The following is a 16,984-nucleotide window of genomic DNA, read 5'->3' on the forward strand; positions in this document are numbered from 1 at the left end:
AAAGTTGCACAAACAACCACCAATCAGTCAAGCAGTCAGTCAGCCAGCAAGCCAGGCAGCCAGCCAGCCAGCCAGTGTTGGGTTACGGATACGGATGCGGAAAACATATACTGTCAGCTACATCCTTCTTTGGCTCTCTGCTTCTTCTAATATGTGTCAGTGTCGGGAAGCTGGCCAAAAATGCTCTCGGTTTGCACAAAATGCAATTCGCCGGAAAATGACGCGTGCCACTGACTGACAACTAATGTAGCGTACTGTTGCTGCTGCTCCTGTTGGTAGCAATGCTGGCCAACATTTTTGTTATTCATTTTGGAACTGGTGTTCAGGCCACACTGACAGGCGGCAACCTAATTGAAATGCAGCTAAAAAATGATCACATCTAGCTAGCAGAACTCCCAAAGCATTTGCATGTGATAGCAAACACTAAAAAGGAGTTTGATAAGGCAAGCAGAAGTCTTTTTTATTAGATTATAAAAAATGCGTTTAAAAGTTGTTGCTATAAAATGTTGCTAATTCATTTATTATGTCAAATATGAATACATAAAGGAATACAATTAGAATATGAATAAAACATTCTTTGCCCAAAAGATCCCAATTCAATGCATATATATATATAATATATAATATAAATGATTATATATATATATATATATATATATATATATATGTGTGTAAGCAGTTTGTTAAAAAAAAATATGAATCCCAAAACAAAAAAAAATCGTTAATGAAACATGCATTTACTTCAAATTGATGACCTCCTTCAGATTCTGAATGCCGCTGGCCGCTACTTTGGTCACATCCTCGCCTACCTGCCAAGAGATGGCGCCAGTTTTGACATCTCGCTTTTGCACGCATTTGATTACCTGGCGATTCTCTGGCAGCAGTGTCATGGCACCAGGATACTCAATGAACACCACCAAGCCCAGCGACTCTGATAGCTCGATAATGCGATGCAAGTAGCGCATGCAAAACCATTTCTGCAATAAATATGAATACAAAGAAGAGATTGTTCAGATCGAAGCTCTTGAAATTGGCCGAAACTTACAGTCGTGTTGGCAGCATCAGATTTTGATTGAGTGCCGTTCATAAAGGTAGCCGTCGCATATTGCAAGCAAACAAACTCGCTTAGCTGTGGTAGCACGAGGTGGTAGTTGTAGTAGTAATTGTGTATTTGTAGTGCGTGAGTGTGAGAAGACTTTTAAGCTACTTATACACACCTTCTCGAGTTGGCCCAGAAACAAGACCGACTGCCTGGCAATGTGTGCGAGTGCCAGTTGAAAGGCCACTAGTAGTATGTCGATGATATTATGGTCAGTGCGATGCCAGAAGAATTCGCTTTCATCCCGAATTAACTTAATGCTGCTGCGCACATTGCAAAAGTCAAAGTCGTCCACAGTCTGGAACAGTGATTGAGACTCAATAACTATAGGGATTAATGCAATCAGCACTATTCCTCTCTTACCACCTGATCCAAAGCCGTATAACGATTGAGGCGTGGCACAAAGAACCACACGGTGTACTCGTTGATCGTGATATACTCAAAAATGATGCGAACTTTGTCGAACATTTGCAGTAAGAATCGACGTTCGGTCAAACGAGTGGCCTCATTGGCCGCCAGGCAATTGGTGGCCAGCTTTTTCAGAAGCAGCTGATGGTGGTCATTGTTCTGGCGATCAAGTAGCTTGGCGAAAGTATCGAACGGATTGCCATCCTCTCTGCAACGAATACACAGTCATGAGTTTGTTAGGTTGGTTAGGAAATGTTAGGTTTGTCAGACACCTGAGATTGCTGTAGGTGCTAGCATCGGCCTGGATGATTTTCAGCCAGTTATTTGCGTAGTCCTGTTGGACATTGCACATGAGCTCCGACAATTGTGGTGGCTGCACGAAGAATATATTGTGGAACTCGACAACGGATACTTCACGCCATTCGCCCAAATTGATTTGGAAGTTAATGCAATCTAAGCGATCCTCATCGTCGAAACGACGATGCACGTTGACCTCGTAGATCATATGGCGACGCGAGCGCAATAGTTGCTTTTGTTGACTGCGGCGCTCCTGGCGCTCTTGGGCCTGCTTCGAAGTGCTTGGCTCCATGTCCAAGTCACTCTCGGGATCGGGATCATATTCAACACTAATGCCGCCCAAGCGCTCCAATTTGAAGGTCATCTTCACGCTTCCCTTGCCCACTTCCAGCTGCGACAAACGGCGCAAGCTCTCCCCATTGGTATACTCCTTGCCGCACATTAGCTGCAGAGCATGGCCGACGGGCGTCACAATCAGTGGCGACGATGGCACTGTGCCATTCGGCTTGTCCAGATTGTACAGCAGTAGATGCACATTGTCAACCTGAGAAAATTTCAAAAACTCCTTTTCGCAACCCAAACAGTCCTCGATAGTCAGCTGCAGTTAGTGTGATGAGAAAAGGCAAATGCGTAAAATATATTTTATTGCTTTAACTACGTTTTTACGTGCGCTGGAATTTTATTTAATTTACCGAAACAATTTGCAAAAAATTGGATTCCATGTGTTCAGCCATTGTGCACAGATTGCTTTTTGAAACTTTCCTTTCTGTATAATTTGTCTCGAACTTTCAAGCACATGCACTGAGAGAATAAGTGTTGGTAAACGTTCAGCTTCTTGTCATTATCGATAAGTACGATTCGTCTGATTGAAAGAGCTATCGACTATCGAACAGTTTAAGCAGTTCAGTGTTGGTAAACGTTCATTCAAATTGTCATCCGCAAGGACGTAGGACAAGACATTTGTTCAAACTAATTAGGCCGTTGGAACGATCGGCACTTGATTAGCCCCCAGATGATTTTGTCCGATTCGCCAGCAATATAAAATCTGCTAAATCAACAAGGAATTAACATTATGAGGCGAAGCCAACCGCGCGAAGTGAGCCGTTAAATTGAAAGAGCCAACATAGTATGTACATAAAATTAGAATTAACGGCTTTCTAAGTGCCATAAAAGTTGCCACAGTGCTTAGCCTGGCCAACAATTAGTCCAACGTGGCATATTAAAATCGCTACATAAAATGCCATTTTTTGCAATACCAAAAAAAAATAAAAATATATAAAACAAAACAAAACAAACCAAAGATGTTGATGCGCTTGGAGTAATTTTTAATTTAGCACAGCTTACCCAATGTCAACGTACCAATGTGGCCTCGTAAAACTCACAACAAAGTAATATTTTTCGGTTAAGCAAATAAAAGCAAAATTGTGATTTTTCTTTTATGATTTTACGATGCCGACTTCGGCTCAGTATCAAAAGACTTTTCAGCCGCTGTCATTTCGTGTGTGCATGCGTCGGCATCTCTGAGAAAAGCCAAACGGGAACTCAACTTCAAACTGAATAAATACGTATAAATAAATACATATATATATATATTTGTAATACATGTATTTATGTACATAAAATAGAAACATTTTATTTTGCTTTTACAAATTTAATGATGATTGCCTTTTGGCGCAATGCGTGTCTCTTGATTTATAGCCTCTCTTTTGGCCAGATGCGCTTCAAGGTCTCAGCCGATCATTAGGCATTAAATGCTAGCAATGCATATCTCTAGGCGTGTATATATATATGTGGACCACACATACAGCTTCTAATTACCAGTGCTTAGTTAGCGGCTCATGGCTGAGTACGCAGAACTCTTAACCGTTACAGGGTATTCAATAAGTTCTCCGTTATGTTGTTGTCAATAAATATTTGCCTTCATTTCCAGTCGTAAAGTCAAAACACTTAGGCCTACTTCAAGCAGCTGTGGCTCAAAAACCATTCTACGGCTAAGCCGTGCAGACAGTTGCAATAGAGCAATAGAGCTGTGACCACCTAATACGCCAAGCTGCCAGCTGCCCATCGGCTCGATTCGCCAGCTCGTAATGCAAAAGAAATTATTGCAATTTAACGGAGGATCGCGATCCTCCTCAAGACCTCATCTCGCATTGCAATTAGTTGGCAACGCGCTGCCGCGGGGCAGCTCTCTGAGCTGTGGTCCAGTAGTCGTTGAGATTTTATCGCTTACATAAATTGTCTTGGATAAAAGCGCGAAAATGTTGCTCGTGACTGGCAACATGTACACACAAACTCACACACAAATACACTCTCATTCGTTGGCCCGGCCCCCGCAGTCGATACTTCGCATAGTTTTCGATCATTGAGGAAAAGAAATTATAGCAATTTGCTTGTCAAATTGTTGCAAGCCGGCACAATAAATCGAGCTCTTAATGTGCACTGTGTGGCATCGACTCGGCCGTGGATCGCGGATCGCGATAGAGTTGTTTTAGAAATAAATTATCCTCGAGGCGCAGATCCTCGCAGCTTTGCATCGTCGTTTAGTGGCCGTTAAATTGTAAAATGTGCAATTTCATTCGTATGCCTTTTACTTAACCCAATCATTTGCAGCACTAATTTAATGGTGCTATACCATAAAATAGCCAAATTGAATTGAGCGACGTCTAAATTGATTAAAATATGGTTTTGTGTAAATTTATGGCATGCGGGCAGATGATTGAACGTTTCTTATGTATGAGAATGGGAGAAGAACTAACGATGATTTGCAAGAAAATCTTATGAGAAGCAGAAGCCTTTCTTATATATTTATGGATCTGGATCACATTTATAATATCCAAGATTGGCAACTACTTAAATGTTCTCCAAGAATTTCTTACACATATGCTGACCTGAGGAGAAAAAAACATGAAACATTTGACTAAAGCACTTCAATACGAGGCAGCATTCAGGGTTCCAGTTCCAACATTTATAAGTTTTAGCCATTGTTATAGAAAAGCTACCAACTGATCCGGCTTAATTTCACATTTATTCCTGCCCAAACTACAAAAATTGGCTAAGCTTTGGTCTAGCCACTGGCCAAGTGCATGGGTCAATGGTTTAGCAATGTTAGCAATTCTACTTGCTGTTTGGCCAATTGTAGCCAGTCGACTCACATTTGCAATTATGGGCATTTTTATTGTCTCCGCTTGCACCTGATATGGTCTGCCTTGATGCTGGATGCTGGATGCCGGTTGTTGGCAGTAGAGCTGAATCGAACGAAGCCCCTTGAGCTCCCATTGCTCCCGTAATTTGAAATGTTTACGGTACATTTAATTTCATTTGGATTATTACAATATGCTTTAGGAGGTTAGCTCAGAAATGTTTGGCTGTTGCCTATCTGCTCCTCTCTCCCTCTTTTTCTCCCTCTCTCTCTCTCTCTCTGAATCCTTCTTACCACTCTCTTTTTCTGTGTTTTTTCTCATGCTCCATTTGCTGCGTCTCTCGCCGGAACAATGAGCCATGAAGTGGGTGGGCGTGGCTTGTGCTTGGGCTTTTATCCGACACTCAGGTGCTCGTATTTCATTGTTGTTGCCAAAATGTAATTGCGAATTTCAGACAAATGTGAAATTTGAATTTACAAGTTTAACTTTTCTTGTAACGAGTAAAATCATTTGTTTGGTTTGCTTACAGACGCAATCGTTTCCTCTGCGAGTGTGCGAGCGTGTGTGTGAGTGTGGGTGTGAGTGTTGAATGCGCAGTTGGCAAACCTTGACTAAGTTCATTTGTTCCATTTCAACGCTCGCAGCAGCTGGCAGAAGCCAGCAGCCTACTTCCGTGGTAAACAAATGTACTGCTGCCGCTTCAACTTGATCTCGACAGTGTTTTCATTTTTTTTTTTTCACCATCACGCAATAGCGACCATTGCCACATTGCTTGAGGATTGAAAACTTGGGTAGAATCTACTCACAAGAAAGGCCAACAAATTAAGTAAGCTACACAAATATTGTAGAAGTCTAGAAGAAAAGATTTGATAGTTTGAGACAATTTCTTGTGAGATTTAGCCAGTGCTTAAATGGGAAAAGTTGCGTCCTAGAGATCGATTGTATGCAGCAACACTATCGACTCTAGCTGCACTTTCCACCAGTCGCAATTTCACATAATAGGCCACTACGCTATTGTGACTAATAAAATGCCAACTGCTATATAACTGTTTACTTGTCTATCGATTAGCTTATTCTTATTCTTATAACAATCAACTTGTGTCTGTGACTATCACTGGTCATACAGATTTATTCAATGTATGCCACAAGTTTATACAAATATCGATATATCGTTCCTTGAAAAATTTCGCACGATCAGCGTCAAATTTTTCTGAATTGTGGAATTCCCATTAAGCTGTGTGTGGTCGGTTTGCGAAGCTAGCTGAGTCAGTGGCGTTAGATCGTTAAGTATTTTATACGCGTATAATTATTAAAGAACTTTTTGCCAATATCAAGTAAAATAAAACCCAAATAAATGATGTATTTGCCATGTTATAAACCCAGCTATAATATGCTGCAATCCTTCAAAGCAAAGTTTAGTGAAGAGAGTCTGAGAGCAAATGACGACAGGTTTGGCGAATACTTGGACGACCTACAATTGAACTATGATAATGTCTGCTCTATTCTTATGAAACTGGTCACTATTGAGGATATGACCAAAATGAATAACTATGCTCAACTATATCAAACGTATATAAGAGTTTGGAAAATGGGAAAAACGACCAAAGAAACACAAAAAAGCTACAAAATGAAATTTCGCCAGTTACACTGTAATCCCAATGATATCATAAGTCCGTACTTTGATGAGCTGGTACTTGTTCCCAAGGAAAGTCTGCTAGAAATGAAACTGCCGAAGCCGCTGATCTTAGCACAGCTACCACATCCACACGAGCATCGCTACTTTGAGGATCCAAGTTGCCGTCATGTTGGCCAAATTCGTAAAGTAAATGGCGATTTTGTTATTTTCGATTGCTGCGAAATACCAAAAAATAAGTTGAAAAACCAATGGACCGTAATCTTTAGGTCATCGCGCATTTCGTTTCGGTTAATGTATAACGCACTCAATGCTCTCTTGGATTCTTCAAGAATACGAAAATATCTATTTCCCACATCCGATGTCCATCAGCCAATGGAGGCGACCAGCTTGGCAGAAATTTCCCTGATCAACACTGAAATTGCAGCAAATGCTGACCAGCTGCAAGCAGTCCAGAATATTATTAGTGGCCCCAGTGCTCTCTCGCCATATATTGTATTCGGACCACCAGGTGAGTACGAAGAAAGATAGCGAGAGAAAGAGAGAGAGAGAGAGAGACAGATAGCTCAGCTGTAGACACTAACTGATCACATCGACTTACAGGCACTGGAAAAACCACAACCATAGTGGAGGCCATTCTTCAATTGTATGTACTGAATAAAGGTCGCATCCTTGTGACTGCGGGCTCCAACTCTGCTTGCGACACAATTGCTCTAAAGATATGTGAATATGTTGAGAAGCATGAAAGGTTTACATCCTTGCCAATTGACAAACAAAGAACTGTGGTGTTGCGTTTTTATTCAAAACGTAGACTTCTACAAAAAAGACACTCTGTACATCCTTTGCTGCTGAAACACTCAAATGATTTAGAATCGCAAGTAGACGTGGAACGAAATCTGCAGGACTATCAAATAATTGTGGTCACTTTGGTCACGTCGGGCGTTCTCGCTTCCTTTAGAAGCAGTCAGCCTTTCCGATACGTTTTCATTGATGAGGCAGCAGCATCTTCGGAGCCAGAGACGTTGCTGGGCATCGTTAACTTTAAGGATCCCTCGTGTCATATAATATTATCTGGTGATCATAAACAATTGGGCCCAGTTGTCGTTAGCAAGTGTGCAGCCAAGTTGGGACTGGGCCAGTCGTTAATGGAGCGTCTGATGCTAAGCAAACATTACGAGGTAGATGCTGAAGGCAATTATGACTGCACGCGTCAAACGCGACTGCGTTACAACTATAGATCCCATCCAAAAATTGTGGACCTTCTCAATAAGCTATATTACAACGACATGCTTATAGCGACAGCTCCGCCGTTGAGTGTTAATTTGGCTGAACACTGGACATTATTGCCCAACACACAGTCTCCTATTCTATTCCATATAGTATTTGGGAAAACATGCAACGAGGCGAACTCATCTAGCAGTTACAACTTTGAAGAGGCCCAGGTGCTTGCCTGGTATGTGAGAACTTTGCTTAGACGGGGTATTGGCAATGGCATAAAACCGCAGGCGAAGGACATTGGCGTCATATCACCGTACGCGGCACAGTGTAAGGTGCTTAAGCAGTTGCTACGCAGACAGCATCATCAGGACGTGGAGGTGTGCACCGTGCATGGATTCCAGGGACGCGAAAAGCACATAATTATTGGTTCGCTGGTCTGTTCAAATGCTAACACCACCTTCATATCCAATCCGAAGTTGCTCAATGTGCTACTCTCGCGGGCCAAGTCGTTATTGATATTGATTGGCAACCGGCGTACTTTGGCTAAAGCAGAAGATTTTCGTTACATACTTGAGCAATGCGAGCTCAATGGAAACTTATTGCATGCGCAGAAACAATGATAGATGAACGAACCATTTTTGAATAAGTACTGTTTATTCAATCAATTTACTTACAGTTATGAATGATAAATGAACCATAAATATATATATATATGCATACATGCTTAAACATAATCAATTGCAGGCTTGTATGAATGTTGATAAGCTTATTATTAATTTACTTGGTGAATAAAGTATGAAACGTATTCCCGCGTCTTTACTGTATTCAAGAACTGTTTGCTGGCTTTTGTCCATTTGCTTGGGCGCCATGGGGAGCCTTTGTGCTCGAGCGTCATACCGAAAATGTTGCATTTCACGTATTGTTGGCTCTGGCTGTGGCATTCGCCTTGCTTTTGCTATTACACATTTTCTTGCTCTTCGCCTATTGTTGTAGTATTTCAGAGCCAGAGCCAGAGCCAAAAGTGATGCGTTCTGGTCTGCCACATAAAACAGTGAGCCATAGTCCACGTCGCATATAAAGTCCACAGCAGCCTTTGCATGCACACATGCACAAACACAATTAGAGACTTGGTTTGTTGGTTCAACTTGTTTGCTTGCATTCAACTTACTTCACTTCTGCTACGTTGGTTTTTTTCTTCATTCTCTTCTCGCTCTCTCGAAAGTTTCTGGCCAACTTTGTTCACGTCATTGTGTGAACGCCTTAACTTAATTTTGTGGATTTCTATGCATTTCTTCTCCTCGCTCTCTCTCTCTCTCTCTCTCTCTCTCTCTCTCTCTGTGTGAGAGTGTGTGCGCAGAGTTTTGTGATTGTTTAAATGTTGTATAATTCACTGATTTCTTGTGGCTTTTGTTGTATTTTTGTGTGCGACTCTGTGATTACATTTGGTTTGAATTCTGGGCGCATGATGCGTATGAGCAATGTTCGTTGTGTGTGCTGACAGAAATACAAGAGAGAACTGTATGTTATCCTTAAGTGGAAATATGAGGAAATGGAATAATTAAATTGCTTTGCTTTCTGCTAGATATTGTGTAATAATATCAAATCATTTTAATTTTGTTATACAGTTGAAATATTAAATATTTCTATGAACTGGCTTAGCTGCGACTTTGTACCAGATAAGCAGCGGATCATTATTTTAATCCACAAACAAAATCTATTGGTATTCAAAGCTATAAAATAACTCCGAGTACTCAAAGCAAACCAAAAAGAAAGCTCCCTCAAATCCTTGTTTGCCAGTGAGACGAGCAACATGCTCTGCAAATTGTTGTATCCCAAATTTATTGGCAGCACTTATCAGATTCGCTCATAAATCTGCAAAAAAGTCCGCTCAAAGCCAATTCAATACGTGGGTGGTGCCTGGTGAACGGGTGAGCCAGACATTTATTTGCATGCTCCAGTGTCTAGTGTCCAGTGTCCACTGCTGGTCGCACAATCCACAAATTAACATGACATTTTTACAAGCCCAAACATGTGTACACATGGGCCTCCGGTCCGAGCGAGCCCCCACTCGAAATTAATAGCCGGCCAGCCGGTCAAGCACAATAATAAAAACAACAACGAGGAAATATCATGCCGGGCCTATGCGGACAGTTATGGACACGGGCCAAAAAGTCAAACATTTGAATAGCATCTGCGTCTGTCGAATATTGAGATCGAAGCGAACAGGTTGCCAGCTTATGCATGTGCCGCCTGGCCATAAATTTAATTACTCAAAGCGACCAGAATGAGCAAAACAAAAAGCCATTTGCAGACCCCTTTCAGGCACCCCTCCCACCCACATTATAATTTGGGCCAAGTGATGTGTACACATACTCAACATTTTCATTGGCCGTGGTTCATAGAAGGCAAAAGCTGAGCACAAAACATGTACAGCCACACACACACACACACACTCACAGACACGTGCCGACTCACAAATCATGACAAAACATTTGGCCAACAAGTTTTCGTCGTTTTTTTCGGTGCAAATTTTCATGCATGGCAAGGACGATGATGAAGTTATCAGTAAAAACAAGCAAAATGTTGGCACAGTTTTAAAAAGCTATAAAGTTAACAAAGAGAAATGCAAAAAACGAAAGACAACAATCAAAAAAGCAGACGGCAAATGCTGAACAAGGCAACAAAGTTTACACTGCAGAGAGAGAGAGTGAGAGAGATAGATAGAGTATGCTGTGAGGCTGTGTGGGTGCAGCCGGTACACGATGCTCTTTGTGATTAAAAGCGAATGTCCTGACTGTAAATGTTTTGTGCAGCATCAAACGACAAGTCCAATTCGTGTTGACATTCATGTTGCCAGCAGAGAGATTCATTATTGCTGCTTAAGCACTTATTCGAATGCAGCTGACGGCCTACCGCAAGCCGAGCAAAGCCATTCTGAAATGTGGCTAAGCCAAAGAAGCTGCCATTCTTGATGCTGCAGCGGCAATTATGGCTCATTTCCGTGCTGCAGCTATTTGGACAAAGTGAACTGACAGTTTTCAGCTGTGGCCAACCGAAATGCTAAAGAATGCTTTTAGGAAAATTGTTTTATAAAATTTATCTTTTGATTTTGAAATGGAATTCTTAGTGCGGCTAGCCCAATCGGCATGGCCTTAATTAGCAACAAGAAGCAAGAAAACGATGTTATGTAATTTTCAATCAAACATCTTTATGTATATCAAGTCGGATGTTTGCCAAAACCTAATCTTTCTAAGGGTATATCGCAACCGAATACTCTTCACAGGCGCAGCATTGTTTTGAAATAGTTTTACGCTGTAAATCTGCTTTTATATTCTATGTTATTTTCACCTGCTAAACAAGAATAAAACACTTTGTAATCCGCTTATTTGTATGCAAGCATTATATAGTTTATAGTACATTTACGAAATACCATGTATTATATATTCGTATGAAGTCTGATTGTTGCTTTACACACTTTGCACACACATACACACGGCATTTGCAAAATTACATTCTCCAAGTGTTTAGGTCCGAGCACCTGTATCGGCCCGCTGTGCCGCCTCATGCTGAAGCCCTCTACAAAAATATGACGTATGTTGATGCTAACATGTAGTTGCCCGCAAAATAATAAAATGATTCTAATAAATTTTGTGCTACGAAATATTCCAAAGCTCCTTTCTCTGTGGGTGTGTATGGGTGTATGTGTGTCTGTGTAGAGTATAAAAGGAATTAGGAATGCAATTTGAGGTTATGTTGGCAATGTGCGCCCAGGCAGATCGGCTGTTCGGTCCCGTAGTCGCCTTCGTATCCAAGCAACCGCAACTCTAGTAGTATGTGTCCGTGTGTCAGTTAGACAAACAGACAGTTGGTCTGGCAGTTGGACATATGCAGACGCAGCAAGCCAACCGTACGCCCAGCCCAGCCCAGGCCAGTCCCTTTTCACTATTACTCAAACCCAAGAATTGCCTAGATATTAATAGACAAAATTTTGAGTATTGCTTCCGTCATGAATAAAATTTTCGTGCAGCAAATGCAACGCATAGCCAACTTCATAGGGTTCGCAACTTTTAGACAAGCCACTCCCCTACATTGTCGCCCCCTTTTCAGTTTGGGAAAACCCAACAATCTCCCCTACACCGTTCAACTGGAGCACTCACATTGTCGTGTGCGTCAGTTTGCTTGAAAGTTTCAAAATGTCCATTCGTGGAGCATTCAACGTCCATTCAGCTGTCTGTTTTTATGGGTTTTTTTAATTTTAATGATGCCCGCCCACCCGCCAGCTGCCACCCCCACAAAAAATGTAAAATACTTGGGGGAGCTGCTTCTGCAAAATTCTCAACCAAAACAATTTTGGGCATGTGCATTTTATGTGCGCATCGGGACTCGGAGACCCCGTTCAGATGGAACTCTATGGCAAAGTATTTCTCCGTTTGTGTTTATTCGTATGTATTTATGGCAATAGCTGCTGCTGCAGCTGGATGGCAGTTTAAATGAGATTATTTTAGTTTTGGCATAGTTGAAATTTTTGCGAACTTGTTTCGCAATCTAACAACGCAAAAAGATATTTTGTTGTGCTCTGAGGTAAAAACAGATTCACAAAGACAAAGCGTCCACCCACAACTAAAATCTTGATTCCAAAAATCGATCAGCAAAAAGATATTTGCAGCATATAACGGATACTTCACTTGTGTTGAATGTTAAGCATCAATCAATCAATTAGTCAACTAGTCAACCAAAGGGATAAGGTATGGACCAACAGTCAGTCTCAGCCAGATAGAACTACGCTGGCAGAACCAGCTGTCAACCCAAAGTTGGCGCCACGTTCTTCAAACAGAAAATTTGTGGCAACTCAATGTGGCCAATGTAAAATGCAGCAAGAGCCAACGCGCTTGAATAAACAACTAAAAGATTTATGATATCAAAATAGTGTCACATAAAATATTCACACCTTCGCTGCCAGAATCTAACGTTTCAACAAAATGACTTAGTTTTCGGTTCCCCGGTCATGGACTAACATATTTATGTGAATGTGTGGCTGCAATATGTATAGAGAGATGCACATATACGCGCAGTATCCCAGAGTGGCCTCGTAACGCCAGCTGATGCCGTTGACTCGATAAAGCCATTGTTTATATGCGCTGGAACGAGTTGGATTGCATTTTGGCCATAAGTTGGCAGCATTTTTTATGCGTTCATCATGCGGTCAGCATAAATTTTTCATCGTCGCTCGTCGTTTGTTGTTCCTCACCCGTTTCGCTTGGCTGGCTCATTTTTAGCCAAATGTCTTGATATCGGACCACTCGGGCCAGTTGCAACATGTTGCCAATTTTGATGTCTGAATGCCATAAATCAAAGCGCTTAAAGCCAAATCCGCAGTCAAAGTGAAAACTCCGACGCCAAATGCATTTGCGCCCGCCAGCGAAAATTGCGAAAACTTTTACTTGCTTTTTGCGCAAGTTGTGTTTTTGTTGTAGCCGTTGCGGCATTTGCGGCTGAGGTTGTGGTTGTGGTTGACTGTAGAATGCTGCACACACAAAGTATGCCCAGAGCGACTTCTAAATGGACCAAATCCAAATCCATATCCAAATCCAACACAAAGGAGTAGGAATACCACCCAGAAAAGCCATTGTATTAGATCGTTGAGAAACTGTTAAGCCTGTTTCACAATAAATCAGATGTCTGCTCGCTTTTTCAGAATACAATATATTTGTTCATGAAAGATACCTGCAAATAATTCATTGTAGAATAGACGAACTTTGCAAAACGTGTAAGTTAGCTTGGTTTGAGAGCAAGTCCACACGCTATTCAAATTGTCGATTACACATTGAGGACAATTTTGACAACTGGCAAAGGTCGATTGAACGTTATGTGTATGATGTGAACAACATTGGGCAACTACAAATGATATATATATATATGTATGATCGTTGAATCAGACAAAACCAAAGATCAGCGCCATTGTGGGACCTTTTTTCCTGTGGTACGTGATGAGCATTGATGAATATTGATGTAGAGAAAGCGATGGATTGAACTTACCTATGTATCCACTGCTACTCCTGAGTCGTAGCGAATCATACATTGCGGGTGAGCTGCAAAGAAAGATTTGAAGATTTGAATTTGAATATTTGAAAAATTGTATAGACGCAGCTTTACTTTAATCCGTTTCGAGTCTCCCTAAAGCTATTGCTGTTGGAATAATCGTAATGGGCTTTCATACGATTATGCTGTTGTTGCTGCTGCTGCTGATCCTGCTGCTGTTGCTGTTGCTGATGTTGCTGCATTTGCTGATGTTGCTGGGCGGCCTGCTGTTGCTGCTGCTGCTGCTGCTGCTGCTGTTGCTGCTGCAAATTTGAATATGCTTGAGCGTAGTTCCACATTTGGTTTGGCATCATTTGGGCGGCATTCGGACTCTGCATCCAATTGCTGTTCGACGCTGCCGCGCCGCCTGCCAACCGGCCATGCTGCAGGTGTGGCATTTGACTGTTTGAGCCCATCTGAGACATAGCCGAAAGCGGCTGCAGATCGGGCACAACGACATTCATGCCAGAGCCATCAATGGCGCCCCCGCTGCCCATCACTGGCATCACAGACACACTGTTCAAGGGCGTTACTGCCCCAGGCGGCAGCTGCGACATCGACATCGCCAGCTGACTGCCTTGAGCCGGTTGCATCGATGACATCATACCCATTGGCTGCGATGGCAGTGCAGCCCTTTGCATCGGATAGGGCATCTGACCAGCCGTAGACATTGGCATCGCCATGGCCGGCATGGTTGCCAGTGGTAATTGCATCTGATTCATGCCCGCTCCGGCCATTCCCATTGGCATGCTCATCGGCATGGACCCAGCCGGAACTGCCATGCCAGGCACGCCCGACATGCCTGGCATACCCAGTGGCTGCATGCCCACCATCTGAAAAGATTGCAAATCATGAGAAATTAGAATGTTCCCGCCAACGTACCGAATTTAATGCCGACATCATCAGTATAGTTAGCTTCGTAAGGAATGTTATAGTTCATGTTCATTTCGATCGTTCAGTGCCGAGTCCTTCAAAAAAAAAACCGTAATCAACTCGAAAATCACTCACTTCGAATTTAGGCAAAATTTGATAAAATTAAAATTTATTTTTATTTTTGTTTTTTTTTTGCGATCTGAATGCTGAGAGCCAACGAACTAAAAAGTATATCAAGAATTACATTTTCCAAAGCTTCCTCGAAATAGGATTGAAAAAGCATTGCCTGCCGAGACGCCCTAAAATTGTCGCCTTCCTCTCTCATTGGCAGTAAAGTTTGAACAGCTAAAAATTAAAAAAAAATTATTATTGATATATAGTCAACAGAGCTGTTGCAGCTCAGCTGCTGTCAAGCGCTGAGCTGGCCCGCACACTTAATTTCACCTTGGCTTGTCACTTTATTGGCTATCAGCCGTGGCCTGGCGTGTCATGAATCGGATGGAACTGCTGGTTGCTCTCTTGTCGGATATCCTTGCTTGAATATATATATATATATATATATATATATATATATATATATATATATATATATATGTATATATATAAATGTGTTGCTGCCGCTGCGCTGCCACACCATTTATGCCATTAAGTCATTAGCTTTGTTTAACAAATAACAAACTGTCAATGAGTTGATTAACGATGTTTTTCGCATGAACTGCAATTAGCTGACGCTGTTGCTGCTGCCGCTGCTGCCTGATAAATGGGTGTGATTTTCGCCCAGCGTTGCCTGTTGACTTGCTGCCAACTTGGTGGCCACTTGGCCACGTTAGCAAGGCGACACGGCGCGGCGCGTTATTGATGCGCACGCCAAGCTACCAAACGCCATCGCCATCGCCGTCACCGTTGCCATGCTCATCCCCATTTGGCCATCACTTGGCAATTATTGTGTTTTGTGATGAGCTGTGCGCTGTGAGCTGTGCTGTGTGCCTGGAAAGCCACAGTCAAAGTCAGCAGCCGCTCATCGCATGGCATCGTCAAAGCAATTACTACCCGTTGACAAGTGTAATGTCAGCCAGCGCCAGACTGTTGCTGCTGCTGCTGCTGCTGCTGTCATTCACCCATTCATTCGCTCACTCAATTTTCTTTCTGGAGGCGACTAAACGACACGGAGCTCATTTTGATGTTTGCAATTTATTTACCACAGACGCAGAACAGGAGCGCTCTACGCCTTAAAATCAGCATAAAATATTATTTTATTCCTACTCGTCTACTCGAGTACGAATCGACTTTGAAAGCGAGTGTCATAGTAGTAGAGTAGAGCAATATTTTACCCTGAATGCGCTCCTGTTTTAAATGTATTCCCAGAATAATTATTATGCAGAATATGCACTTGTTGTACAACTTTTATTAACAATGTTGACATAATGCTCTACGTGGGTTAGAATGTCCTGGACAGTGGGTGTACCCACACACACACAGGCACACACACAGACAGAGCAGCTCAGAACCAGGCGAAACGCACATAAAATAAATTAGTTTCTGTGGAGCGCTAATTGCCTTAGCCCAAAAAGTTAATTACAGCTAAAATTTCAAATTTTCCAAAATTGGACTTGTCAAAAACATTTTGACATTTCCCACTAGGAAATTAGTTTTACAAACTTTGGCGCACTTCGGTCGGCGTATTGGTCGCCCTTTTGTTACCGTTACTAAATGCGCTAGTTGATTTTCAATATCATAATTATATATGATTACAATATACACGCACGCAAGAAAATTGTGAAACACATTGTTGATTTGCATTTGCATTTGCATTCGCATTTGCTGGCAAATTGACATGAAGTCCCGCTCATGCTGATTAAAACAAATATAACCGCACAGCTAATTAAGTGCAATGTTAATTAATGAGCTGGAGTCGAATAATTGCATTAAAATTGTACACATCCTGTATAATAGAACTAATGCCTGCCACTGCCACAGAGCTAGACTTGTTCAGCAAAAATGTCACGTGTTGTTTGCCATCTCAATTTGAAATGAATATGCAAAATTTGATTTAATTTGAATGCGGCATGAGTAGCAGAGTGAAAGCACCCAAAATGGATTAGTTTCTATGCCGAAACGGGCAACTGGCAACTGGCAACTGGCTAAAATGTCGGCGTGCCTGGCCTAACGAACTACTCAAAATTTAATTAACCGAATTCATTTTTAATGAGTACATATTATTTAGCAATAAAAACTTAT

The 16,984-nt window shown here is 41.9% G+C and overlaps 3 protein-coding genes across 4 annotated transcripts; 1 reads left to right on the forward strand and 2 right to left on the reverse strand.

The window, feature by feature from the left end:
- Positions 1-672: 672 nt before the first annotated feature.
- LOC111593739 (protein ORD) lies at positions 673-2,619 on the reverse strand. Of its 2 annotated transcripts, XM_023306735.2 has the most exons (6): positions 2,497-2,618; positions 1,780-2,402; positions 1,463-1,715; positions 1,218-1,397; positions 1,046-1,129; positions 673-977 (listed from the first exon to the last, which is right to left on the reverse strand). In XM_023306735.2, the coding sequence occupies exons 1-6, from the start codon at positions 2,536-2,538 to the stop codon at positions 738-740; spliced, it is 1,422 nt and encodes a 473-aa protein (XP_023162503.1). In that variant the 5' UTR covers positions 2,539-2,618; the 3' UTR covers positions 673-737. The 2 variants fall into 2 exon arrangements, with proteins under 2 accessions (XP_023162503.1, XP_023162511.1); XM_023306743.2 differs by lacking the exon at positions 1,046-1,129 and having other exon boundaries at positions 2,497-2,619.
- Positions 2,620-7,306: 4,687 nt separating this feature from the next.
- LOC111594888 (helicase MOV-10-like) lies at positions 7,307-8,415 on the forward strand. The gene is made up of 2 exons (XM_023308377.2): positions 7,307-7,325; positions 7,448-8,415. The coding sequence occupies exons 1-2, from the start codon at positions 7,307-7,309 to the stop codon at positions 8,413-8,415; spliced, it is 987 nt and encodes a 328-aa protein (XP_023164145.2).
- A 5,063-nt stretch (positions 8,416-13,478) lies between these two features.
- On the reverse strand, positions 13,479-14,974 carry LOC111593182 (transcription activator MSS11). The gene is made up of 4 exons (XM_030226154.1): positions 14,772-14,974; positions 13,949-14,706; positions 13,832-13,884; positions 13,479-13,770 (listed from the first exon to the last, which is right to left on the reverse strand). The coding sequence occupies exons 1-4, from the start codon at positions 14,817-14,819 to the stop codon at positions 13,745-13,747; spliced, it is 885 nt and encodes a 294-aa protein (XP_030082014.1). The 5' UTR covers positions 14,820-14,974; the 3' UTR covers positions 13,479-13,744.
- Between the last annotated feature and the right edge of the window lie 2,010 nt (positions 14,975-16,984).

Source organism: Drosophila hydei, unplaced genomic scaffold (genome assembly GCF_003285905.1).
Source record: "Drosophila hydei strain 15085-1641.00,03,60 unplaced genomic scaffold, DhydRS2 tig00000060-arrow-pilon, whole genome shotgun sequence".
NCBI classification, from domain to species: Eukaryota; Metazoa; Arthropoda; class Insecta; order Diptera; family Drosophilidae; genus Drosophila; species Drosophila hydei.